At 35.6% G+C, this 26,693-nt stretch overlaps 1 protein-coding gene across 1 annotated transcript; it reads right to left on the bottom strand.

Annotated features, from left to right (window-relative positions):
• Positions 1-530: 530 nt before the first annotated feature.
• On the bottom strand, positions 531-22,733 carry LOC129255935 (nck-associated protein 5-like). Its single transcript, XM_054894254.2, has 5 exons — positions 22,729-22,733; positions 20,370-20,433; positions 11,960-12,157; positions 11,191-11,280; positions 531-4,390 (listed from the first exon to the last, which is right to left on the bottom strand). The coding sequence occupies exons 1-5, from the start codon at positions 22,731-22,733 to the stop codon at positions 4,067-4,069; spliced, it is 681 nt and encodes a 226-aa protein (XP_054750229.2). The 3' UTR covers positions 531-4,066.
• Between the last annotated feature and the right edge of the window lie 3,960 nt (positions 22,734-26,693).

The following is a 26,693-nucleotide window of genomic DNA, read 5'->3' as shown; positions in this document are numbered from 1 at the left end:
TTGTACACAGAAAAACTGGGTGATTTTTTTGCTTTCCAGATAACGCATTTCATTCTCTTCACTTCTACCACAGAGGGATATCACATATATTTTTACCCACAAGCTTGAATTTCTGAAATCTACAGTTTTGAACTAGTTTTTGCCATATTTTATTTCCTGCTTATTTGGCGCAGATTTCAATTCTATCTGCATTTAGATTATGTATAACAACTTTTCCTGACAAAGCAATTTAGGCCCAATAAGAACCAAACAAAGAAATCACAAAAAAGGTAGTGAATAGTTGCAGGTTTACAAAAAATTGAACAGTGAATAATTTTGAGTACCATTTTCATCTGAAAACGAAAAAAAATAATGGATTCATAACATGGAAATGGAAGAAAATACCCAATGCTTTTGTACACAAACCTATGGAATCACAACCCTCCTGACACAACGTGACGTCATCATTTCCAGGCGACGTGGGGGTGCTCAATCGAAGCGTACTTTGGAGGAGCAGTTTCTTTGATTTTCATTTAATATTTTTAACTATTGGAAGGAGATATATGTAATATTTTTGGTATATTTGTATTGTATGAATCATTACCTTTATTTTGATATATGATTGTTTTTACACCGGTCAGGGTCTTTAAACTAAAAAGGCAGCTGGTAACTTTATTCAGGATTGCCTGACCTTTACAGACTAGGTGGTTGTTAATAGAAAATTCATGTTGCAATTTTGTACACCCATACCCATTAAAAATTCTCAAGATAGGCATGGTGCTGGTCGACTTTGCCAGAACAAGCAGCTACCTTGCCTGCAGGGTGTTCTCAGACAGGGTATACAGAGGCCTTCAACAATTTATAGCTTTTAAAGATATTTAATAATATCAATTTCATCTAAATCTTTCAAGTATAAAAATTATAATTGATTAAATGTTATAAAAAGATTTGGTATACCTCTCATTCAATTATCAGTGCAATATTTTGGTTTAATATCAACAGTTCATAATTTACCTTGAATGGTAAAATGAACTTGACATTGTTTACAACAGCAAAACAAAATGTCTCAGAAGCTGATCTGGAAAATCTACATAGGCCTATGCAATGAATTTAAAAACTTTCTTAAAATAGGCTTAGAGTTATTTTGAGCTCTAAATGGTGATGTTTTATCAGATGTACAGTGGATAAATATTTTGACCAGAGGGTTGGATGTTTAGGTTTGACTCATCCTTCCTTGAAATGGAAGTCTGTCTTCTCTTTGGACCAGAGTTCTAATATTGGATCTTTTCCAGTTATATATCCTGGACCAAGATATCTATCATCAGATCAACACACACCGGGTCAGATAGCCATTATCTGAATACATGAGCACGAATGTCCATTTGGTTCTTTCTTAACAAATCTTTATCAGCTCAGTTGGAGGCTTCAAGTTCAGTGACCAAGGTTTGAAACCAAGTGAAGCATCAATCCCAATTATCAGGTCCCTAAGAGAGGACCCCAAGCCAGCCATCATTTTAAACAATAAAACAAATCTGAACCTTGTTATATTCAACTGCATTTTCTTAAACATTCAATTGTAAATGATTTATTTGCTGGTAGTAACCTAACAATGGAATGCTTTCAGTATCATTTTTGTATATATAATGAAATATTTCCTATACTGTATATCAAATCACATTTTTACCTTCATTCAGGATAATAAATATAACCTTACATCTATTTCAAGAGAGAAAATAGCAATAAAATAGGGATTGCAAAGGAAAAATGTTCACCCGATTTTTATGTTTTGATATGAAGTATACAGAAGATAGTCGCATCAGTAAGTTTTTTTAATGTAATTTTTCCCTCATGACAGTAGGTCAGAATACCTTTATTGAGTAAAAAGTTATGTTATCAAAAGCATGATAAAAGCACTGCACTAGATCCATCCATTCCTCCAATTACCTCCCCTTCAGCCATCAACTCTGGAGTTCAATCCTGTTAATTATACCAAAGCTGTTATATGATGTCAATGTCAGTGGATAACAATACTCTCCAATTATGAAATATGACCTCACTAAACACTGAATCACCATCTCAGTAGCAGAGTGATTGAGTTTCCATTGTCTGCCTTTTGACATACTAACAAGTCTTGTGGTCCAGCCTCATATTAAACCTAATCAGATAATTATATCACCTGCTCAGTGCTAGAAGGATGTTAGGGGCATAAAGAAGGATATGGTCTACTGCCCTTCTTGCTCTCATTCGGTCATAGTGATGTGTCTGGACTCTTAATTGCCATTCAAGGTGACACCATGAAATCATGAACCAAGTGCAGATACAAAAAATAAAGAATTAATGTAGAAGGAAACAATTTCAATATGTCCAGAATTTTCCTATCAGGAAATACCCTTGTCTACTCACATAAATGTTGTCTCTTCGTTGTGAATAGATGGTAAATCATGGTATTTGTTTTGTGAACAATCCATTTCTACAACTGCCCTTCTCAATCAATCTTTCTATGCAGAGCCAATACTATTCACATACCAAAAATGCATGGAGGTTTAGGACAAATTGACCTTAAAAATGTCAACAATAGCCCCAATAAATTGTAAAGTAGCCCCTGTAAACTATCTACCATTGGGTTTAATGCAATAGTTATTTGGAAAGAACAGAGGCTAGGAAAAAATCTCCTTTTAGGAATAATATTTCAAGCCAAAATCAATGAAGAGGTGCAATATCACCATAGAAATAGAAATTCATAGAAATATTTCAAATCAGACTTGTTATATCCAGACTTCTATGGACAAATATTAACTACGTCATACACAACAATATTGGAAAGAATAATCTAACTCCTTCAAGAGGTGATATGGAATAGCTCCACCTATTGTCAAATATCAGACAGTTTCCAAAGTGAGCATAAGAAGAAAATTTTCTGTGAGTTCAATCTTAAACCTACAGACTTATAGGTCTTAACTGGATGAGATCTGATTACTGGGTCTTCTGAGCAGAACTAAACATATCTGACATTTTAAGAAGAGATTAGAGCCAGAAGCTTGGATAAGATACCCAAATCATCTCAGCCTTATACAGATTTAGAAGGGCTTCTTGAATCTACTAATCCACATATCAGGTTTCCATTCATTGTGATTATTTCTATTTGAAGCCCTATTCGTTCCCTTTTCTTTCCATCATCTCTTCACACTATCTTCTTACCTATGTGAGCTTTCAAAAAAGAAAGCTGGTAATTTTCCAATATATCTGGCTTTGATCGCTATGAGGTTCTCATAACTCCATTTGGGTGAATTAAAAAAAATATCATTAAGACAACTTTATCAATCCATCTACTAGCAGGATATGGAAGACTGTCAAACCCATCTTTTATCAATTCATTGCCATCAAACTGTTGATCTGTGTTTTTGCTTTTGTCTTTTTTTGAAATGTAACAACTAGAAAACTACCCTCATTCGGATTTTCCTCCCAATAAAGCTCACCTTCAATTTTCTGGTCTCAATGTGCGACTTTTATTAATGCTTAATACTTAGTAAAACACCCCCCTGAATAAGGCCAAGATAATCTGGATATGCCTGAGGTGGAATTAATACGCAAGTATAGTTTATTTAGTAGAGAATTAGAGGGCTATATTTCCCTGCATGGCTCCTGACTATATTCCAATAAACAGAACTCTCCAATCGATCTATGCTTCCAAATGATTTGTCACTACTTCTAGCAATAAGTGAAGATGCCTTATTTCAATGCTGTCAAGTGCATGACCTGAAAGAATTTGTCAAGTCTTATATCTCAGTCATTCCCAATTTCATCTTTTCTCAAGTTATTTTGACCGTAACCTTGCCTCATCAATTGAAAGCAAGTAAAGTTCAACCTGACATTCTCCTGCAGACCAATTCTCCTCAAGAGGCAATCCATAGGGTGAAAATCACATAACTTTGAATGTTGAAATGTAAAACAGCCACAGGCTATTCATATATTGCCAAAGACCTAAAATACAATAACACTGACAAGCTCATTCCTGTAAGAATTACAACATTCCGTAATCAATGAATGGATTAAAATCAGTGGTCCAATAACAAGTCCAAATCACCTTCTAACAGATAAAAATTTGAGAAAGAGAGAGTTCAGAGTGAGTATTTAAGGGCTCCTCATGCACAATTATACCAATCGATATAGTTTTTCCTGAAAAGGATACAACAAAATCCTCAACCTCATTACACCATAAAGCTATGCATGATTTCAATTGAGTTATAGGTACAAAGATTAGTTGGTTGTAACATACCTCATCAAGGCACTGATCGTAGGTATCTCTCTGGTTTTCATTCTCCAGAACAAGAGCAGAGTTCTCTGATTCCAACTGTCGTAATCTCTCTAGAAGAGCTGACTTCTCCTTCACTACCTCCTCCTTGCTCACAACCTGAAAAAGAGATAAAAAACAACAATTTATATTAAAATGACTGCATTACAGAAAATGCTACATTAGATGGAAATATCAAAAAATGCATTGTGAAAAGAAGGAAAGCATAATTTTTGTTAAATCTCCCAACTCCAAATTCTTTCATTTCCCTTTTTTCCATCTCTCCCTCAATATTTATCTATATCTCTCAATTTTTCCATTCTGGCTGTCTTTCTTTCCATTTGTTCCATTTTCTCACATCCAAGATCTCCTTATCTTCTTGATATCCCTTTTTTAACCCCTCTCTTCTTGAGATCCATCTCACTTTCTTTATCCATCTTTGCCCAATCTCATTTTATATTCCACATACTAAGATTCTTGCTATAGGATTGGTCAGAAGTCGGTCATGTGATAAAGGGTAGTTTCCCCATCAATCATCACTTGCAGTGATGGACCTTTTTTGTTTTGCTGATCTTTTTCAGCCCATGGGGTAATGAATTAGTTTGAGTACGCGCAAATTTTGCCACTCGATTTTTCGGTCCATCATTCTCCATTACCTGCAGTGACGATTGCACAAGATCTATATGGGTGCACACAGTGTACATATGCGCAAAAAGTTCTGCCAAATCAAATATCAGCAACAGCATATTTATAAAATGCAGAAAATGATTTACCATATCATTAATATTCTTCATGTTATATCCTTTATATCTATCTCCATTGGTATGGCTACTCTCATTCCTATCCTCTGTAACAGCTGAAACCTGGACACAGCAGCCTGGTACAACAAAAAGTGTCTCCCTTCTTATCATGGTGAGATCCATTCATACAACTCCACAAAGAGCTAGGAATCTATACACTATATACATCCAAACTTCAAGATCTGATCTCTATCTGAAGAAAGGTTCAGTGCTGCCCTGGGCTTCTTTTATATCTTACCCTACAATCACTCTCTTCTCAAACTACCAAAATAAATTGAAGCAGAAGTGAGGGGTTCTTCCTTTGTGGCGGTTACAGCTCCTATTAACGTCAAAGCGAGTCTGCTGACTCCTGCAATGCGTTTCAGAAGGGGGTTTATCAGGGTAGATTATCGACTGCTTCAGGCTCTCAGTGTGCCCCTGATGAATGCTATTGCTATCAAAGCTCTAGCTTCCTTCCTGGTTAGTTAAAACCATCTCAAACCATCATCCTAACCACCAAGTTCAAGTCAAGATGGATGGGTGGACAAATATATCATCAAACCAATCCTGACTTAACTGACGTTTTAACGACATCTTTCAATGTCATGAGCACTTTTCTACAAGTGATGACTAGCTGCAAACAATTAGTCAGTTCTACTTTTAACCAAAATCTTCCTTTATGTTTATGTTAACATAACATCAAATCTGGCCTGAGAATCTATCTTCCTTTAAATATGTTTCCTTCCTTTATATAGGGACGCAGCTGCCAGGAGAGTGGTGTATTCATGTCCTGTGACGTACTTGTAACACAATTGCTAGGAGTGGAGTATTGATGGTAAATCTTTAAATAATCATTATGACAATCTATCATGACAGAACATTCAGCAGGTGTTTGAATTCATCTTACCCCTATATGTCTAAACTGGGGGGAAATATTATGAAGGAATTATTTTTCAAAAATAAAGAGTGCAACGGTATACTGTTTAGTAATCTTTGTTGAATCGTCTTTATTACAATCAGGTTTGAATATCGAACAAAGAAAAGAGCGTTTTTATCAGTGTATCGTCTCGAATCCCAATACAAAATTATCCTTTCTCAAGGCAATTTTTTTAATATTGAGCTTAGATTAAAAGGTGCCACCATATTGACCCTATGACTTGACAATATTCTTCAAAAAAATCAAGGGTTTTCCCTAAAAAATTGTGATTAAACTTGACAAGTGATTTATCTCAGGTGGGGCCATAAACGAGGTCCATATTTTGGTGAGGGAAGCTCCTCCTATCCTTCCTTTTATATATTCTGAAACAAGGTTAAAAAAATAATAAAAGGGGACAGAATGTGCCCTTTTCATGATATAATCAAAACCAGTAACTTTGAAATTGTAAGATGTATCGGTTTAACCTGGAATTGAACCAGTTTTCATTATGTCCATTCAGCAATGGAATAGAGACTTCCTCCTACTCAGTAGCCTTAATTCCGGCACCTGACTCATTTCTAAATTAATGTTAGGAACATACATGAAAAAAATCACATGCCCCCTGAATCTGTCCTTACGTCAGTTGTGGTGAATTTAAACATTTCTACACTTCAAAGCCATAGGCAATTTAGATATGATCTTTTAAATGAATCATGTGGACCCTATTTCAGTTGCATACATGTGTGACAAATACATAAAGGTAATGCTTTACAATCATAGAAATTGAGGTTTTCTCCATTCCTTTCCTAATCTACCCTTCTCATTGGTTTGCTTTCTTATCATACTATCCTTCCTTTTCCACTTGATATATTCAACTTAGTGTTATTAATATAATGATGCAAACATGATTCTAACAATAATATTCTGTTTTAAAGAGAACACTTATTATCTCAGCATTGTTCATAATTTACATACTATACTATACCCTGGTCAATGTGTTAAATCAATGTCAAAATATAAAATGACCGTCTCCCCTCCCAAGGGAGCTTGCTGGTCAAGCTCTATCCCTTAGGTACACACATGCCAATTTAATTACATTGATGTAAGCATCCTACTGGTTACCTCTCACACACCTGGGTGGAGAGTGATAAACATAGATAAGTGCCTTGGAAAAGGAACTTAGCATCTGGTGGGATCTGAACCCCCAACTATTAAATTAAGAGTCAAATGAACAAACCACTACAGTATGACACCTCCACAATAGCCTTTTCACACTAGATAATACACCTCAGGGAGTGAGATGATGGTATTGATCAGATTTATTGATCATATTTAGAACAAACGAAGTGCTGTAACACTCCTTTACAAACCTTTCTCTCTCAAATGCTCTAAAGGAATAACATTATACTTTACATAGGAAACAATAATTCAAATTGTTTGAATATATTAAGATTATTCAAATTCTGACAGGAACAAATACATGTATAAACTAATACTTGCTATCTCAATTATCATTCAACAATATTAATTGATGAAATAGAATGATCAGTGATTTATTTTTCATTTACTTTATGCCAAAATCTATGAAACAAATTCATTCATATTATAATAATGTAGGGATTTGTGTTAAAGTTTAGAGAAAGAGATTTCCACTCTTAAACTTCTAATTAACAGGATTAGAATTAATAAATAAATCCCAGGATATTGTACTAATTCTAAATGTAATACATCTTAAGACAGTTTTAAATTCAATTTTATTCATTTGAAAAATAATTCAATTAATATCCTGGAATGTAAAAATTAAAAAAAGGTCATTTAAATACAATAAACTGAGATAGAGGCACAGTGTGGGGATTCTAGTCTATCTAGTGTCTAGTCCATTTATTGACTATCTCTCTACTATTTATGTTTTCCACATTCATCCATGAATGAGGCGATCGTAACATATATCCATGCTTTTATGTTGCACAATTGATGTAATTAAACCCCCAGGCTATCCTTTCTAAATAATTCCCATTTCCATTCAAACCTAATTGCAAATAAATAAACATTATATTAGCCTGGGCATGATAATAGAAAGAAACAAAGGGTGAAATATAATCAGAAAGGATTAACATTAATCAAATAAGATCTCTCTTCATTGTGCAACCAATACATTCAAATGAGTATCGGATTCTTCAAAGAACATTGTTTTTGTCCAAGTATCTGGGTTAGGTTAAGATGAAATCCTCCTCCTTCTCCTCCCTCTTCATTAAATCATTCGTTATGCCACAATTATTATCAAGATTATACTAATGCCTCTTAAATTCTACTCTAGAATCTTGACAACATCAATTAACCCAATTCTACGGTAAAATCCTTTTCGTCTATAGCTCTACCTCATCCTGCTCCCCCCTTTCTCTCTCTCTCTCTCTCTTACAATGTCTTCCCCATCTCCTTCTCTCTCCCTTTCTCTCTATCAATACAGAGACTCTTTTCTGTCTCTCCATATTTATCATCCATCTCATCTCATTCACTTCTCATTCGTCTTCCTTCTTCTCCTCGCCTAACCGTCTCCCATTCTCCCCTTCAAACTGCTACTCCTTGACAAATGCCATTATGAAATTGCATTTAATAATTTAGGATAGAACACCCTTCATTTGAGTCACACACAAACCTGTAGAGATTAGGAAACTGATACATTGGATCAGGCTATCATGGGAAAAGGGAGTATAGCCAGATTTCTAAATGTTGTTAGGAATGTTTTGTGGAAAACATGAGTAACATGATCACACTGTACTGTACTGAAAAGATTGACCCCTTTTTCAAAATGTAATCAAATTTACTTAAGAGGTATTCTGCTCTGCCTTCTAAATTCTGAGAACTTCTATGTACAGCTTTAAAAATAAAGTTTACACCAATGGCGAGCAACATAATTCAGCTTTGAAAGTTTTGGGGATTTTTTTTCAATTGGATTTGATTAAGTTTGCTTCTTTATTCATGATGAGCTTTTTTATATTAAGATGCCCATAGGTGTTTCCTTTCCAACTGGAAAACAAATTCCACTTCGTTACCATGGAAATTAATGCCAAGTTTATTGAGTCATCAATAGTACTAAACCTATCAATCAACCAATTAATTTTCATAAATTGTAGCTCTTACTCATCCGTTCATAAATCCATATAATTTCCTCTGAGTCTTCAGAGTCTAGGCTATGACAAGCGCTGACCGCCAATATCCAGGAGTGAATTATCTTCAAGTCTTATCCTCCAGATTAGTTCAGATTAGTTATCGACCTGAACCGAACCACTTCCCTCAGTTTGACATATAATGTATGTCAAACTGTCATGTATCAGGAATACAGGGAGAAATGATTGAAGGAAATTATAGGAAAAGGGAACTGATTTTTCATTAAATATGAATATAAAATATAAGCTGCATTGTTTTATACTCTGGTGATAAGTGTCTTAATAGGGTTTTCGTTTTAGTTACCACCCCAAGAATTGCTCTCTACAGCCTTCTTTTCAATATAACTACTCTTTATCCAAATCCCCTCTCCCTAGCTCTCTTTATCATCATTTAATATACATCAGAATAACAAAATCTTCCTCAGTTATTCATATGTCACATCCAACACAAGTAATCACTTCCATTCACAAGTGTCACACAAGAAAATGTTAGAGAGTTGTAAAGTGGCATTTTCACTTGACAAAGATAAAATTCAGACATCCATGTTTTTGACAAAAGTGAAACCACTTGGCATTTTTGGGAGCCCAACTTTCAAAGCCTTCTCTATCCATATTAGAAAAGTAATTCAATTTCCATAATTGCCCTCAACTGTCCCATTTGTCAACCTGAATAAGAGAGACAGAAGTACAGATATTGAAGAGTGGGTGACTTTATGAGGGTCTGTACTGGGAGTGTTTCCCTTATGTGAGAATGGGATGTTCACGCCTTAGTTACTTGGGTTAGATCTGATGAGATCATCATTTGACAGTATCATTCTAATAACTATTCTGACTATAATTTCAAGAGATATTATGGAGAAATTTTCAAAGAGTAGTAAGCTTGATCTAAACATTAATGCTTTACTGTAGAATCAGCTAACAATATTCAGGCAATGTGCCCAAACTATTATAAAATATAATGAATGTAGTACAAGAAAGTGCAAGAAGAAAGATCACCGTGTTCATTATACAATTTTGTTTTCTCAGTGCATCTCTTAACTTTAAAAAAAAACAATGCACAAGAATATTCGGCCTGCCAAATAAAAAAATGTCTGACACTTGGATTTAGATTGGTCTAGCAACACCATTGAAAACCATGATGTAATGCCTTTCATATTAAATCATGTCAGGTTTAATTTCATGACCAAGAGGAAACTCTGGTCGGACCGGTCTTCTTAAGTTGACTTTGCTGTGACACAAGCATCACATCAGATCAATAGTTGGGTGTATGATAAATGTCAAATATTTCCTATGTTAGAGCTTCAATGTGGTACTTCATTTCTTGTTTTGAGACTGATGGTCAGTAAGGGGTGAGATTTCAAAATCTCAGGCAGGCTTCTATGATCAGCAAGAACAAATGGCTTCAGATTTTAAGAGGCAGATGAGATTGGTTTAGATAGTAAAAGCACAAAAATCGGGGGAGGGGGCATTTACATCTTATTTATCCACACCCATGTGTTCTCTAAACTGTTAAAATGAAGTTTGTGAAAAGACATGACCCTTCTGCAAACATTAACTTCTGTCTGGAACAGGTGAATTGGTAAAACTGGTAACCTCTCAGGGTCTACATTGGTTCATTTCAAGATCAGGTGGGTGTTTCATAAAGGTGTTTCATAAAGTTAAGAGCGTGTTAAAGAACAACTGGTGAAACTTTCATACTAAATAATCGCAAATGAACATTTAATGGTGGCTATCATTTACCACAAGAAAGGATCCCAAGTCGTTCTTAAAGTCACTCTTTACTTTTTGAAACGTCCCCCCCCCCCCCCGCGTCAAGTCTCATCACACTTGTCATCAATGCCAAATGGCAACTCACAAAAGTTCTAAATGCAATGATTGTTTGAGAGCCTACTGTTACAATAAACTTGTTAAGCTCCACATAGGTCCACCCATGGAGATCTAGATTGTCTGTATGACAGAGAGTTGATAATCCTCACAAATGATCCTAAGTTTGCTTCGTCAGACCATGGAGTAAAGTACTGATAACCCACAAGTAAGATCGAGTCCAATCATTTTTACCTTTAATTCAAGTTGCTTGTTGGATACCACTACATTACAGTTTTCTCTCTCCACATCACTAAGACCAGTGTCAGTTGATGATAACCCATTCTGTTGTCATGGAAACAAAAGAACACGATGTGTGAATTCATTAAGACAGAGCTTAAGCACTTTTAGCAGGTCTGAAACTTAAGTGCTGAATCCAAGAGTCTTTAGATATGTGTTTGGGTTATATAGGACAGTATCTGCCCCCAACTTGATCCTGGATCAAACCAAGAAAAAATATCACATACTTAATGAATGATGATCAAACAATATTTATTGGGCCTGTTTCATCGAGATTTTGCAATCATGGTAAAATTGCACATTTTTCCTCATTAAAATTTGAAACCAGAAGTTTAAAATTCTTCTCTGAATATGTGGCAACCTTTTGTGATTCGATCAAAGGGTTCCTTAAAAACATATCTGCAAAAACCCTACAATTCTTACAATAAAATACAAAATAAATATTGAAACTTTGACATCATGGCATATCATCAGGTAGAGAAGGTAAATGTTTTGTGAAAATAATCAAAACCTTTGAAATGTCACAACTTTTTTATTTTATATTCATTTTTTATTCAAATTTTTGGCAATATGTTAGTTGAATTTTCTCTTTTTATCCAAATCAATTCTTTTGGGGTGGACTTAATTTTTATACTAATAAAAGCTTTCGTTTAACTACAGAGAACTACATCAGCAATAAGATGACAGAAAAGGGAACACCAATCATTTCTAAAATCATTATTACCTGTAACCGTTTACAACTCTCCGCATTATCACAAAGTGAGTTCACACTACTTGCACTCCTCAGCCTTATGATCTCTTCTTGTAATGCTTCCAGCTGAGCATTGCACGACTTATTCTCTGCTACAGCACCCTCTAGTTGCTTCTCCAGAGAACTACGGGCCTCACGCTCTTGCATCAGCTCCCGCATCGTCGTCTCTTTCTGCAGAAAGAAGAAAGGAAAACAACTTCACTTTATGTTTAACTACGCTTCCTCAGAGGACAAAATATAGTTAGGCCTATGTAAGCATACATGTACCTGCAGCCTGTTGCATAAAACTTTTTACCTGAGAAAACTCCGGTAAAATCTGAAAACTAAGGTTAGTCTGATTTCTGCCATTGACTTTAACACAGGGCAAAAACTCAGGTAAAAAATACCTGAGTTTTCTTAGGTAAAAAGTTTTATGCAACAGGATTTAAGCTTTAATGAGAAGACATTGTTTTTACATTCTTAAGTTCATAGTTCTGGAACTTGGATCATAAACCAATTTAGTTTGCATGTTTTTGTTAAACCTTTTTTTTTTAACACACACAAAAGGAACAAACAAAGGTAAGTAGAGAGCTAGATGAAGATAATGGTTAACCATGATATGGTACATCATTAATAAAAAGAAACCCTTCAAAGGTCCTCATGGATTGAAATTTTATATCATAAAGGGAGAGAAAGTTTGGGTGGAGGGTGAAAGAAAGGTAGGCAAGAGTAGTAGGGGAATAAACTCAGTATAGCCTGCTATTAAAATGGGATACTCACATATTTCATGATGAGGACAAATCCTTTCAAATAAATCATAAAACTTGCTCCAGAACACAGATCAATACTGTTCACAAATTATTTTACAAATAAAAATTATTGTCTTTGGTACCATTCATTGAAAAGAACCACATCACCACGGCACACAAACGATTGTCTTGTTGCTCATGAACTTTTAACCTAGAGTACCATGCCTAGTGCAAACCAATCAAATGACTTCCCCTGTTCCTTCCAAATGCCCCATCCAATCAAAATGCTGCTAAAAAACAAAAGATGACAGCCCCATCCAACGGATGATAAGATGGAAAGGGCATGATCTAAGGTGTTACAGACTGGAAACATGAGAAGAAAATAGTTAGTCCTCCAGGGGACAAGAGATTCATACTTTTCAGTTTCTGCTGGTGAGCATAACTTCCATCCCGAATGAAGAATGGTGAGTGAACTTGGTTTGCACCTCACTCCAAGCATTAGTTTTCCTACCTTAAACAGTTACCATGATGACCCCTCACAGGGTGATGCCCTCCATAATAACAACAAATACTTGACTATTTCTTTAGTTTATCTTACTAATCAAGCAATAAAAATCACACTAGATGTAAGAGGTGCTCATTACGGGACAAATCAAGAGGCCTCTTAGCTGAAATGTATTTCACACCCAGCTCCGCCGATGAGGTTAACATTTCATTTCATCTATTGATAATTCATGGCCGGGGGGGCACTACTGAGCCTCTGCCCAGTAATTGAGGGAAGCGTAGGATAGGTTGATGTGAGTCACTGCATTGGGATATCCCAAGGAAAATAGGCAACATCTTTATCATATTCTTTCCTTGTCCTCTCCTTTCTTTCCTAATTTTCTCTTCCTTTTTTTTCTCTAATAGCATGGCAAGATGACATAGTGAATTCAGATCTTTCTATCTTGCTTCAGAACTTGGTTTGGGAACTGTTGAACCCTACAAGAATTCTCTACTAATGCAAAAAAAAAATCACAAATAATACATTTCATCAATTCCTTAACTCAATTTGCTCTAAATGTATGTTACTTTAGCAATATTTTTTTAGATTAACAACTATCTTTCTTCAATTCAATACCACTATTTTTTTTTCTCTTCTGTTTGGAATAAAGAAATATCCAATATCAGAATGTGGAAACTTCTTAAAATCATGTTACCTCAATATCAATCATATAACCGAATCATTGTGATTACCAGAGAGAAATCCAATACTGAATCTGAAATTGGCTGCAAACATAGCTGACAAACCCTACTATGATGGCGTTACATGAATCTCTCCTCCCTCTATTTTCGTGAAAACTTTGTAATTTAATATTTTCAAGAGCTAAAATTCATCTAATGTGTCCTTGATATCATTGTATTGTTTGTCTTGAGAGTTTTCGCCTTGACAGTAAGCCCTCCGGGATTCCTAGGCGCTCATCAGCTTCCCCGGCTTCCAATCATGACACGATTGATTTTATTTCAGATAACAGCTTGTTCGTAATTTCATATTTAGGAACTAATTTTTAACCCTCCTCGTTCGTTATGCTGATTTGGGCCTATTATTACATTCCATGGTTTCTCTTTTTTCTGCAGCTGACAATTAAGGCTCTCTGATTGCATCACTTTGGGGAAATTTCCTCCTAATTTTGGACAGGATAAAATCAATTGCACTTGTTATTGTTTGTGTTTTTCCTGAGGCAATCATGTGTAGATGACACCTCTACATTCACATGATGAGAGCATGAATGAAAACGGCATCATGTGTCGCGGGCTCGGCAAACAAAGAGATTGAAGATAGCCAAGAATAGAAGAACCTGGAAGAGGGGGTGTTTCATGAAAGTTTTGTCACTGATTTTCAGCGACTAATTTGCTCTCGACCAATCAAAAGCTAAAATTTGCACTAGCTTATATATCTACTTATGAAAATTACAAGAACTTTTCACGAAATCCTACCCAGCTTGTATTTCAATAAATGAAATTGGTAAAAAGCAAAGACCTTCGAAAGGGTTAAAGTAAACAGGAGGGGATGTTAAAGGGAATTTACCACCCTGACAAAAGTAGAAATGTATGGTAATAATTAGAGAAACACTTCAGTAATAATTTGACAAGACCCAGACATAAACAGTGTAATTGTGATCATTCAAATCTTGTAATACTTCATTAATAAGTTATAAAACTGTATTCAATTAGTCCTTCATTTATTTATACATTGTATTTCATTTCATTATTAGAGCAAAGCAGAAGAGAGACCAACAAACTCAATGAGAGAATGATGATCATTTACATTTTTTTTTAGTAGAGAATAGTATACGTATTTTCATGACTTATTATTCTAAGCCTCGCCATCACTATGATATAATGAGAATGATGTAATCTGGTTTAACAGAAATGAAATGTGCATAAATTTACTTGAAAACAAATTTAAAGAAAACTGAGAGAAAATTAAAAAAATGCAAACATTTTTCATCTTTAGATTCCATAAAGAAATGAGAAGGGAGAGGGGCAAATATTAGAACGTATCAAATAACCTGTCACTCAAATGCATGCAAGTATGCATAATTTCACGAGATTAAAAAAGACACAAACATTAACCACAGTACAGAATAGATTATGATGGGTGAAATTAATCAGAGAGGCATAAAATGTGTTGACTACTTCATCTAAAAATAACAATCTGTCCTGGATTAGGTTAATAGATGGATCAAAATTGGAGGGGCAGTTGGCTTTCACACATCACTATGAATTATCAAGAGGGGAACGTTTAACATTATACATATAAATTTATATAAAAACATAACTGCACTTAATCTAATAGCTGGGAAACTTTCCATGGTAGCTGTACCATTACGTTATGAAGACTGATGCAAGTACTAGCCCAATACTAATTGATATGATTATAATTTAAATATCGAAAATTTGAAGAAAAAATGGCAAGATATCCATGAACCTTATAAGAATGTTTAATGAATAAATTTATTCAGGTCTGATTTAACATTAAAAATAAATGCTAGAAATAAGCCACTATAGAGATTTAACTAAGAAGATATTAATTTTGAAGAAAGAAGGAGGTGTGAATGCTCCAGAGCTTTATTATATACAATGAGATGCAGAAATGTAATGAAATTTGATTCATCGTGTAGGGTGACTGCCCTGAGCATGTCATAATCAATCAATTCTATCTACAAACACCCAATGTCACCATAGAGTAGATAATTCGAAAATTCATTATCTATATGAGCTAAGTAGAAACTACCTCAAACCTAGTTGCTAAGAACGAAATTGCAAAAATGTAACAAAAATAGAAGTTTATAAGTGATTAAAGGAAGCCAAGAAATTGAACTATAAAGTATAGACAGAAGCAGGATATGATTGTGCTTGTTTTTATTGGACCCAAGTCCTTTTGTTTTAATTGAAATTATCAATGAGTATCTTGTTTGAAGAGTTTTCTAACACCTAATTGTGCCATGGTGTAACAATTGCCACTGGCAGTGACAACGCTTTTCCTTTCCACTTTTCAACAATTGTCCTAATAAAAAGCAAAATCAGACCAGCCAAACCGTTTCCCCCTCCAAGGTGGCTCTCACTAAGAGTGTTGCTGTGGTCTTCAAACTACTTACACTCTCAAAAGAAAAGGAAAGATGATTGAATTTTTGATCTTGGTCCTGAAATCAGACACCTCCTGACATCGTCCAGGAAATTTGACGAAACTCGAGATCGACAATCCCCCTCCATTAACGTTCCTTGCAGCGCTGGGCATTTGTTCGGGTGGAGATCCTGGCGTGAAAATCTTCGCCAAGCTGAACAATGATAATAGGGCATGAATTTGTAATCTGCCAGTGTGTTAAGCCTGGCTTTTGGGAATCTGCAGTGGCCACTAGGGGTTTATAATCGAAAGTGTCGGTCTTTGCCCTTTTTTGGGGCAACGATTCCATTTAATGTTCCATTTTAACTCCTCCATTCTTCATGGCATACATGCACTCTACAGCTGTATCTACTCATATCTGCACAGATGCTTCCTTCATATCCACTTTACGAAAAAAAGTGAAAATTCTAATCTATTAACAAACAAGAAAAAGTGCACTTTAGGAAGACTGATGACGATGCTAAACCCAATTTTTCCCCTCTTGCTACCTTCTGCAAGGATCCGACAATGTAAAAAACGACTTAAGCTTCTATAAAAGTTTTTTTCAGTTAGCTCACACATTTTCTTGCAACAAGTGGGGCCCCCTTGCCACCTATGTTACACCTTTCTTGCACTCAAAATGCCTTGATCAAGGTAACAAATAACACATTGCTCACGTAAATGCAACATAAAATCACACATGTGGGACAAAGGGAATATGAAGATGGTGACTAACGTCATGGATGTCAAAACTAATTTGGTGGGAAGTATGTCCCTGAACAACAAAGGCTATTTCTAATATGTACCTGTAAAGGAGCTCATGAAGAGATGAAATCCTGATCATATTTTGAACAGTAAATTACTATTTAAAATATTATTTTCATTACAAGACAGGACATAACCCTTACAGGTGTGAGCAATTTCAAGTATTGCAAATTATATAAATTAATGTGTGAAGTGCTTAAAGGTCAAGTCCACCTCAGAAAAATATTGATTAGAATCAATAGAGAAAAATCAGGCAAGCACAATGCTGAAAATTTCATCAAAATCGGATGTAAAATAAGAAAGTTATGACATTTCAAAGTTTCGCTTATTTTCACAAAATAGTTATATGAACGAGTCAGTTACACCCAAATGAGAGAGTTGATGATGTCACTCACTCACTATTTCTTTTGTTTTTTATTGTTTGAATTATGCAATATTTTAATTTTTACGAAATTGACAATTAGGACCTCCTTGCCTGAACCACAAAATGTTCAAATAATGGAATTCCACGTGTTCAGGGAGGAATGAAACTTCATTTCACATGACAATGACGAGAAAATCAAAATATTTCATATTTCATATAATAAAATACAAAAGAAATTGTGAGTGAGTGATGTCATCAGTTCCCTCATTTGCATACCAACCGAGATGTGCATATAACTGTTTTGTGAAATGAAGTGAAACTTTAAAATGTCATAACTTTCTTATTTTACATCCGATTTTGATGAAATTTTCAGTGTTATGCTTGTTGGATTTTTCTCTTTTTATTCAAATTAAGTTTTTGTTGGGGTGGACTTGCCCTTTAAGACTCTATGGTTGGGTGGGGTAGGGTCAAATGGACCCTACTTGTCCTTTTCATGGAGAGTAAAAAGAGAGAGAGAGAGAAAAAAAAAAACAAGATCAAATATTCTAAAATGCCAGTGCTTCACAAATTAAAAAGAAATGAGTTTAGCACTTGCCTAAAATAAAGTCTCTTAGGACCTCAGAACTTTGTTCAAATTCATCATTTGTGGAAATAATTTACAAAGCTCCTAGATCAGTCCTTAGGATCACTTAAAGAATTCAGTTATGCTAGATTGATCTCTTCTTGATTTGTACCTATCTCTTGACAACAAAGGTTTTGTTTATTCATACCATTAAAAATGCATACATGGCTTTTTAGTTATGGTACTATGTCATCAAACTATATCCCTTGCAGCAGTTTCTACTCTACAATGACTAATTATTTTGTTGAACAAACGAGGGGCAAATCAGAACAAAAATTGTCTTGCAATGATTAAAATCTAATCACGGACTCACCCCTTCCTTTTGTCGCACCTCTTCCCGACACCTCTCACTGCTTTCTGAGGAATCATCCATTTTGTTCACAAAGCACATCAAATCAAGTAATATTAATACTTGGCAAAATTTTCTTTCTGTTCCACCATGACTCGTCCAATTTCTTTTGACACTCTCATATAAAACTGTGGTAATTGTGACACGGTTCTTGCTATCCTAATCTAAATCAGGTTCTGTCCCATTTAAGGAGGGAGTTTTAAGGTTACATCCCTCTTCTATATATTTCATGCCAACTTTTACCCCTCCTTTCTCCTTCCATGTCCTATGTGAAAGTTTCAAAATATACCTTGCTGTTGAGAAGTTGTATAGTCTAAAGGAACAGACATTTCATCTCTAACTTTTTTTTTCAAAGCACTTGAAAAAATTGAGACCGCCCCACATTATCAACACAAATAAATTTGTAATCAATAGATTGATCCAGCCAATACGTCCATGATCCAGCTAATATCTATACATTTTTGGTTCTTATTTTGTGATTGTATCAAATTTTATTGATTTTCAGAACACGCTAAAAAAACATAACAAAATGATTGATCTTCAATTTTTAAAAATGATTAGCAAAGAGAATCTTAACTGAGATATTTCTTCCCCAACGTCTTATCTCATTACACTTATCTGCCATGTGAGGATAAAAAGATTGTAATATCAAATGTTTTTTAAACGATAATGATTTTCATCTTGATGCATTTTAAGAAAACGTTTGAATAAACAAGGAAGACAAGACTAAGTCAAGAAGCACCCCCTTTCCCCTCAGGATGAACTTATCCTGAAAATTTATTCTCAAATCAAACCAAATATTACCAAAGCCATATCCCAAAGGGCCTCTGATTCTATGGGGGATGTGCAGAAGGCAGGAGGAAATTACAATAAAAAGTAGGTTCTTCCTCCCCTTCGTTATCTCTCTCATACTCTATCTCTCTCTCTTGCTTTCTATCATTCTCTCCATACCCTTTTCTTTTCATATTAAAAAGTATCTACCTTTCTCAATCCCACCCATCGTTCTTTCTATCTCCACCAGTTTTCTTTGTATTTCTCTTTTTGTAATTGCTTCCACTAAATCTCCCCTTTTGATCTCTTTACATACTTGTTCTTTTCCTCCCTCTTCATCCCCATCTCTTTCTTTGGCAATTTAACTTTTCTTTTCATCTCTATCCAGATCTCATTCCCTTTCTCTATCCCTCCCACTCCCCCCTCTCACTACCTCTATTCTCCTCATCCTTTCATTTCCTATCAAGTCAGCTGGGAGGGTGGTTAGTACAGGATACTATAGTCCCATGACTCCAAAGCTCAAGATTGAGGTTATTATAAGGAGGTCAATATCAAAGGTAGTGCGTCATCGTGAAGACTGTGGACAAGACTAAATGTTTACAGCTTAGCACGAACATCCAAGCTTTCAATTCTTGGAACTTAGAACCCGCACCTCATCGGTTCATGGGTTTGGAAGTGCAGAAGTATAGCCCATGTTTTCTGTTCATTTAGTCTTGTTGGCAGTTTTCACATCGATACACTCCAGTAAAATTTACACAAAACAAACTTGATAAAAGTTACATATAGGCATACATTATAATGCCTAGCATTTCATGAACCTTAATATCATCCATTTCTTTAAATGGGAAGGTCTGGCAGGGAAAACGAAAACGAAAATGGAAACTAAAGAAAAGAAAAATAGAATGGTAATAGGATGTTGACTAAATGAAAGCAAAATTTTTTTTGGCATAAATTAGTAAAAATTTTGTACCATCCAAAATCCAAACCTCCCCCCCCCCCCACTCCACAAAAAAAAGATGAAAAGCACAATTGAAATGAAAAAAATATATGAAACATTAAAAAAATACAGAAGGAGAGGATACATGTATAAAATGAATTTGACTATACCTGGATTGTTAGGTAATGAAAAATTACTCACCATGTTGCCCTCACTCTTGGCTTTAGCTAGCTCCCTCTGGAGTCTGGCTACAGACAGCTTCTCTCTGAAATAAACACAAAATAATCATACACATGTGAGAGCATTGACAAGATATAGCTTCATTCAGAGGATCAAAGCCGTGCTATATATTTTGTTGAGTCGGTGCAAGAACGTAGATAATACCACACTTTCACACTTCACATGCTCTCAAAAACACCCTTAGCAGCGTGCATTAATGCATTGCAACGATGCACAATGCACGGTAATGTTTTGCTAAGGGCATTCTTGCACCAACACAAAGATTTGCATTCACTTCTGTTCATTGAAATAAAAAAATGTGGAAGCTAAAAGCAATTATATTATATATCCATTTTAAATGAATGTTACTCTAAAGTTAATTTTTACATAGAAATGTAACTTCAAAAAACTAAATATGACATTCATTTATGTTTGAAAATTAGCACAAAGAAATTAAGCATCAGAATTTATTAATATTTACAGTATCCCTGGCTGGCATGTCTAATAATACTTGCATAATGAAGAGAGAGAAAGAGAGGGAAAAGTGTTCATGCTTATCAGCATGTAAAGATCTGATACAAAGTCAGCAGACTGGCTTGAATCAACCATCATCACATCAAAGCATATATTCCCATTACAGATTTAGGGCACCTCAAGAAAAATGTTAATACTGACAATCTCTAGAGAAGCTCAAGACTATCAGTGATGTATAAGCTTCATCCCTTCATCTATCATGTATTCTAAGCCTGGACTCTCAGCTCTTTAATGCACCTATGGGACAGCTACACTGCTTAATATTATTCCACCAATGGCTGGTTGAAAAGCAACAAACCAGGGGAGAGGGGCTGATTTGTTGGTAGAGGACTCACTGTCGTATCTGCTTAGCAGTGGAGTGTAAGGACCATTAAGATCCGTGACAGTCAATAGACCCAATTCATTAGCACAATGTCTCCCCTTCCTTCCTCCTAAATTTCTTCTTAATGTGTGTTCCATCTTCTTAGCTCTTAAAAAATCAGAACATTTTGTCTACCCCTTTTTCCAGCTCCCTCTGTCAACATCCGTTTCATCTAACTTTCACCTAATTTCCCTCCTTATCTATATTATACATCATTTGGTTCTATCATATGCTCTGATTATTTTGCCATTTTTAATTTATCTATTGACTGTAATCCAACAAGTAACAGACATTCAACACAGTCTTTGTTTTCACTTTGAATAATAAGTTTTATGAATACAGAAAAGGAAGTTATATAATCTAGTAACTATCTGGAAGCTATCATTACTGCATTGCTGATGATGTACTGGTAAACCAAAAGCCATGTTTGAAAATGCATACAGAATATATTAAAATATTACCTGCTAGGTTGTGTATGTTTTTACACCCTTCAATCTTGTATGAATGATTATTCAATTGATGTTTTAAAACATTTCCCCTCATAACTTTCACCTTTTAAATGTTTTGATTCAGACTATGTCTACATCTACTAAAGATGAAAACAATATTTGGTATCCACAGTAAAATACTTGGTTCGGTGATGAATCTTCCATTAAACAAATGCTAACCAATGCAATGGTTTAGAAATATATTATTCAATAGCTTTTGAAGAAGTATGGTTCAAACATCCAACTCCTTACCCTTTTCCACCAAAGCCTCAGTAAACTTTTGATTCTGACAAGGATAAAATAGACCCCCTCCCCATAATAAGAGTCCAGGGGGGGGGGGGGGGAAGAAAAAAAATGAAGAGACAATTCATCACAAAAAGGAAAAAAAAATCAGATTTCAAGCCTCAATACTTTCCTGGACATTATAATATATACAGATGAATGCAACCTAGCATGGTTTGGTTTGCCATGCAGTATGAGAAATAGCTCTCTGAATTCAATATTGACTTGACACTACGGTAGGTTTCATAAAAGATGGATGACTTACGGTAAAGTATATTTATCCTTCCCAGCTTCTCAAGGAAGCCAATCTGTTATACTTTCATTACGAACACACATAGAGCCAGGTTGAAGGCAACATAGCAACCACTAATACACACACTTCTTTAGTTCTTTTATAAAAATTCACTACATAGTGTAGTATCTCCATTTTTGAAAATATATGTCTGTTCTGTTTGAATTGCAATTCAAGTGAAGGCTCAAATTTCTCATCTGTTTTTCAATTCAAATATATGATGCTTATCTGTATTTTGATTTCTTTTCAAGATATGATTGACTTTAATGTTTTTGAAGCATAAAAATGATTTAAAAAATGTAACATCTAAATGGATGCAGAGTTTGTACAAAATAGAAGTTTCAAAATGGTTAAGAGAAAAAGAAATGTATTTCACACATGTACCTCATTCTCTTTCTCCCTCTTTTTATTTTATCTCTCAGTTTCATGATAAAAGTAACTAATGTCCTCATAATTTCAACTTCATCAGAATACTATACTAGGTAACAAATTCAGAAAAAATATGGTATAAAAACTCACCATATTCCATATGCTTTTGTCTTTACTTTACACTCCAGTTAATTCCCCTAAAAATGCAGGTGCTTTTGTCAAAAAGTCACACAATCAATTCTGAGGGATTTGAAAAGAAAAGCAAACCTCTCGCGCCATGCGTTAGCGCACTTGGATGGGCTTGTGGCAGTTTGTGAGAGAGATGGATCATTTGATGTCAAATTGGATATTCAGGACCCCAGCTCAACAAAAATATATCTGTAGCAGAGCACTCCCTCTATTGACAAAACAGGTTTAGTATCAGTATCAGAGATTTATCAATTTGAAGCAATAAAAGCTGTATTGCAGTTTAATATATTGGTGTACCAACTGATGATGAGCTAAACACAACTGTTACATACCATTATCTATTTTTAAAAAGACCACAAAGTTAAATATTCAGAGTCTAAATTTATTTTTTTCCTTCTTCAATAAGACTTAAACCTGAAAATACAGCATATAATCACATTAAAATAACTCAAAATGACAAGATTTCAATTGAATTTCTTCTCTTTTTATCAAGAAATTTCCTTATGAAAATACCTTATTCATGGTAAGCAACTAAGCACATATAGGACTCAGCAAGCATCAAATGATATTCATTGCATTTTAGTAGAAATAAAATAATTAAAATTACAATGAATAAAATCAGCATTGTATAAAAACTAAAAACAGATCTTTATAGTCAAATAAATAGAGGGGTCCTGAGAACAAATACATGTAGTTACCTGCATGGTCGCCATTATGAGTGAAAGTGGTCAATATAGGAGAGTGAAATACGCAAGAGGTGTAGAATGGACAAGTGATGGATGAGGGATTTACAGGGAAAAGAGACCAAAGAGAAATACATCTAAAGGAAGATGGGTCATCCTTCATCTAGATGATGCTTGCGGTCAGAGAGATAGATGAGAAGGAGGAGGAATAAGCTGGATAAATGAGAGAGGAATGATTGTGGTTTGGAGGGGATGTTAACATTCTAAGGAGGAGTATGGATATATGCATCCATAGGGCCGTCAGCACCATCCCGAGTTTTCAAATTAGCGCGCTATTTCTGATCCGGCAAATTATCCCGATCTGAAAAATCTCGAGATAGTTTGTGGTGGAGACGCAATTATCGCGCTAGTTCGTAGGATTAATCTCGAGATTGCAATCCCAAGTCAACTCGGGTTTATTTGCAAAATAGCGCGCTATTTTACGAATTATCCCGCTAATTCGTCGGTGCAGACGCACTCGAGATTGGACTCGGGGTAATTTATTCATGACGTCAGTCCATAATGCAATTCGCGTTCCACTTCCGCCTTGGTCAAAACATAAACACGTGCGAAAGTCAACTTTATACATGCGAATAGATATTATCGCGAATAGCGTTCATCAATTGCCTAATCAGCAACGATGGTGTCCCACCAGTGAATGGATTTTGGGAGAGACCAGACCGAAGGGGGAGGCGCTCATCGACGATGGTCATATTCAATAACAACACTGACAGCAGTGTTGTCTTATTCCTTCGCAAAATGTGAGCAAATAGCATTTCTTTCCTCCTTCTCTCCCTCTCTCTCTCTCTCTGTCGTTGCCTCCTACTCCACCATCATATTTAACGAAGAATACATCACTTCTTCACTCGCTGAGCTGAGAGGATTGTTGCATAACACCGGTCGAATTCGGCGAAAGTGCTAGCAAAGGAGTACATTGCTTGCATATCGCGGGAAGTTATTCAAAAGCGCGGGCCGTTGAAACTCCAAGATCCGAAAGTGCGCATGCTCGTAATATCGGTCTTGTTGCCTCGCTCGAGCAGGAATCGCTCTTCTTGCGATGGTGGAGACGGGGTTTCTTGAATCTCGAGATTAATCGCGAAGTGGGCCGATCCGGCTAAAATCTCGAGATTGAGCAAACTCGGGATGGTGCAGCACCGCCTCATGAGATTATATATGATGATAATGATGATGATAATGATGATGATGATGATAATGATGATGATTATGGTATAATAGTATACAACTTGTGGTATTGGTGATGATGGAGATCACAATCATCATTAAAATGCTTATGTTGATGGTTAGAGAAGTTACTTGTAATTCCTGATGTAGATGATGTGCATGAATGCAAACATGGCAATGGTAACTCAATGGAGAAGAAAATGGGCAGAAAAGGCATATGCAAAACATATTACAATCACTACAATCATGAGGTGGTGCTGCACCATCCCGAGTTTGCTCAATCTCGAGATTTTAGCCCGATCGGCCCACTTCGCGATTAATCTCGAGATTCAAGAAACCCCGTCTCCACCATCGCAAGAAGAGCGATTCCTGCTCGAGCGAGGCAACAAGCCCGATGTTACGAGCATGCGCACTTTCGGATCTTGGAGTTTCAACGGCCCGCGCTTTTGAATAACTTCCCGCGATATGCAAGCAATGTACTCCTTTCACTAGCACTTTCGCCGAATTCGACCGGTGTTATGCAACAATCCTCTCTGCTCAGCGAGTGAAGAAGTGATGTATTCTTCGTTAAATATGATGGCGGAGTAGGAGGCAACGACAGAGAGAGAGAGAGAGGGAGAGAAGGAGGAAAGAAATGCTATTTGCTCACATTTTGCGAAGGAATAAGACAACACTGCTGTCAGTGTTGTTATTGAATATGACCATCGTCGATGAGCGCCTCCCCCTTCGGTCTGGTCTCTCCCAAAATCCATTCACTGGTGGGACACCATCGTTGCTTATTAGGCAATTGATGAACGCTATTCGCATGTATAAAGTTGACTTTCGCACGTGTTTATGTTTTGACCAAGGCAGAAGTGGAACGCGAATTGGATTATGGACTGACGTCATGAATAAATTACCCCGAGTCCAATCTCGAGTGCGTCTGCACCGACGAATTAGCGGGATAATTCGTAAAATAGCGCGCTATTTTGCAAATAAACTCGAGATTAATCCTACGAACTAGCGCGATAATTGCGTCTCCACCGCCAACTATCTCGAGATTTTTCAGATCGGGATAATTTGCCGGATCAGAAATAGCGCGCTAATTTGAAAACTCGGGATGGTGCAGACGGCCCTATGGATACAGTCCAAATTGTCCCAAACTCCTTGGACACTGAAATGAGAAGAGATTGATTGATTGTTTTAGATGATAATCAAGATGAGGAGTATTTTCCACTTTGGAGAAACATATCATCCATCATTTAGATACAGCCCCTTAATAACTGGGCATCCTTTGAGAAGGAAACACCATACCAAGAACAGCCTTTATTCAGTAATACTTTAAAGCTATACAGATAACTTACAAGGACCGTTAATAGGTAACAACCTGGATTTGCATGTGAAAAAATATTTAAGCTTCTAAAAAGCAAATACTAGTATGTAATTTTAGGTAAGATTTTGTTTAAAGGGAAAGGTCCGGGCTGAAAATATTTATATCTAAATAAATAGAGTAAAATTCACAGAGCAAAATGCTGAAAATTTCATCAAAATCGGATAACAACTAAGGAAGTTATTGAATTTTAAAGTTTATCAATATTTTGTGAAAACAGTTATGTGTACATCGTCATGAATATTCATTATGTAGGCTAATGATGTCACATCCCCACTTTCCTTTTTATTATTACATGAAATCATAAATGTTTCATTTTTTCATACATGTGTAAATGATGTGTCTCCATTATGATGAAATAAGTTGCGGCAATAACAACTAATGCACTTAATCAGTTGTCAATCCAATTGTTTTAGTTCTTGGTAGAAAAAATTTGAATAAACCTAATTTCACATAATAAAATACAAAAGAACAAGTGGGATATGACGTCATCAGCCCACCTATAATAAGTATTCATA

Source organism: Lytechinus pictus, chromosome 1 (genome assembly GCF_037042905.1).
Source record: "Lytechinus pictus isolate F3 Inbred chromosome 1, Lp3.0, whole genome shotgun sequence".
In the NCBI taxonomy this organism is placed as follows: Eukaryota; Metazoa; Echinodermata; class Echinoidea; order Temnopleuroida; family Toxopneustidae; genus Lytechinus; species Lytechinus pictus.
Note: the sequence above shows the minus strand (reverse complement) of the source record. Positions and strands in the feature narration are given on the sequence as shown.

Coding starts and splice junctions, on each gene's coding strand:
- LOC129255935 (XM_054894254.2), bottom strand. Junction 12,158..20,369: donor CCAAGAGTGAGGGCAACATG/GTGAGTAATTTT, acceptor TTCTTTCTGCAG/AAAGAGACGACGATGCGGGA. Junction 4,391..11,190: donor ACAAGCAACTTGAATTAAAG/GTAAAAATGATT, acceptor TCTCTTTTTCAG/GTTGTGAGCAAGGAGGAGGT.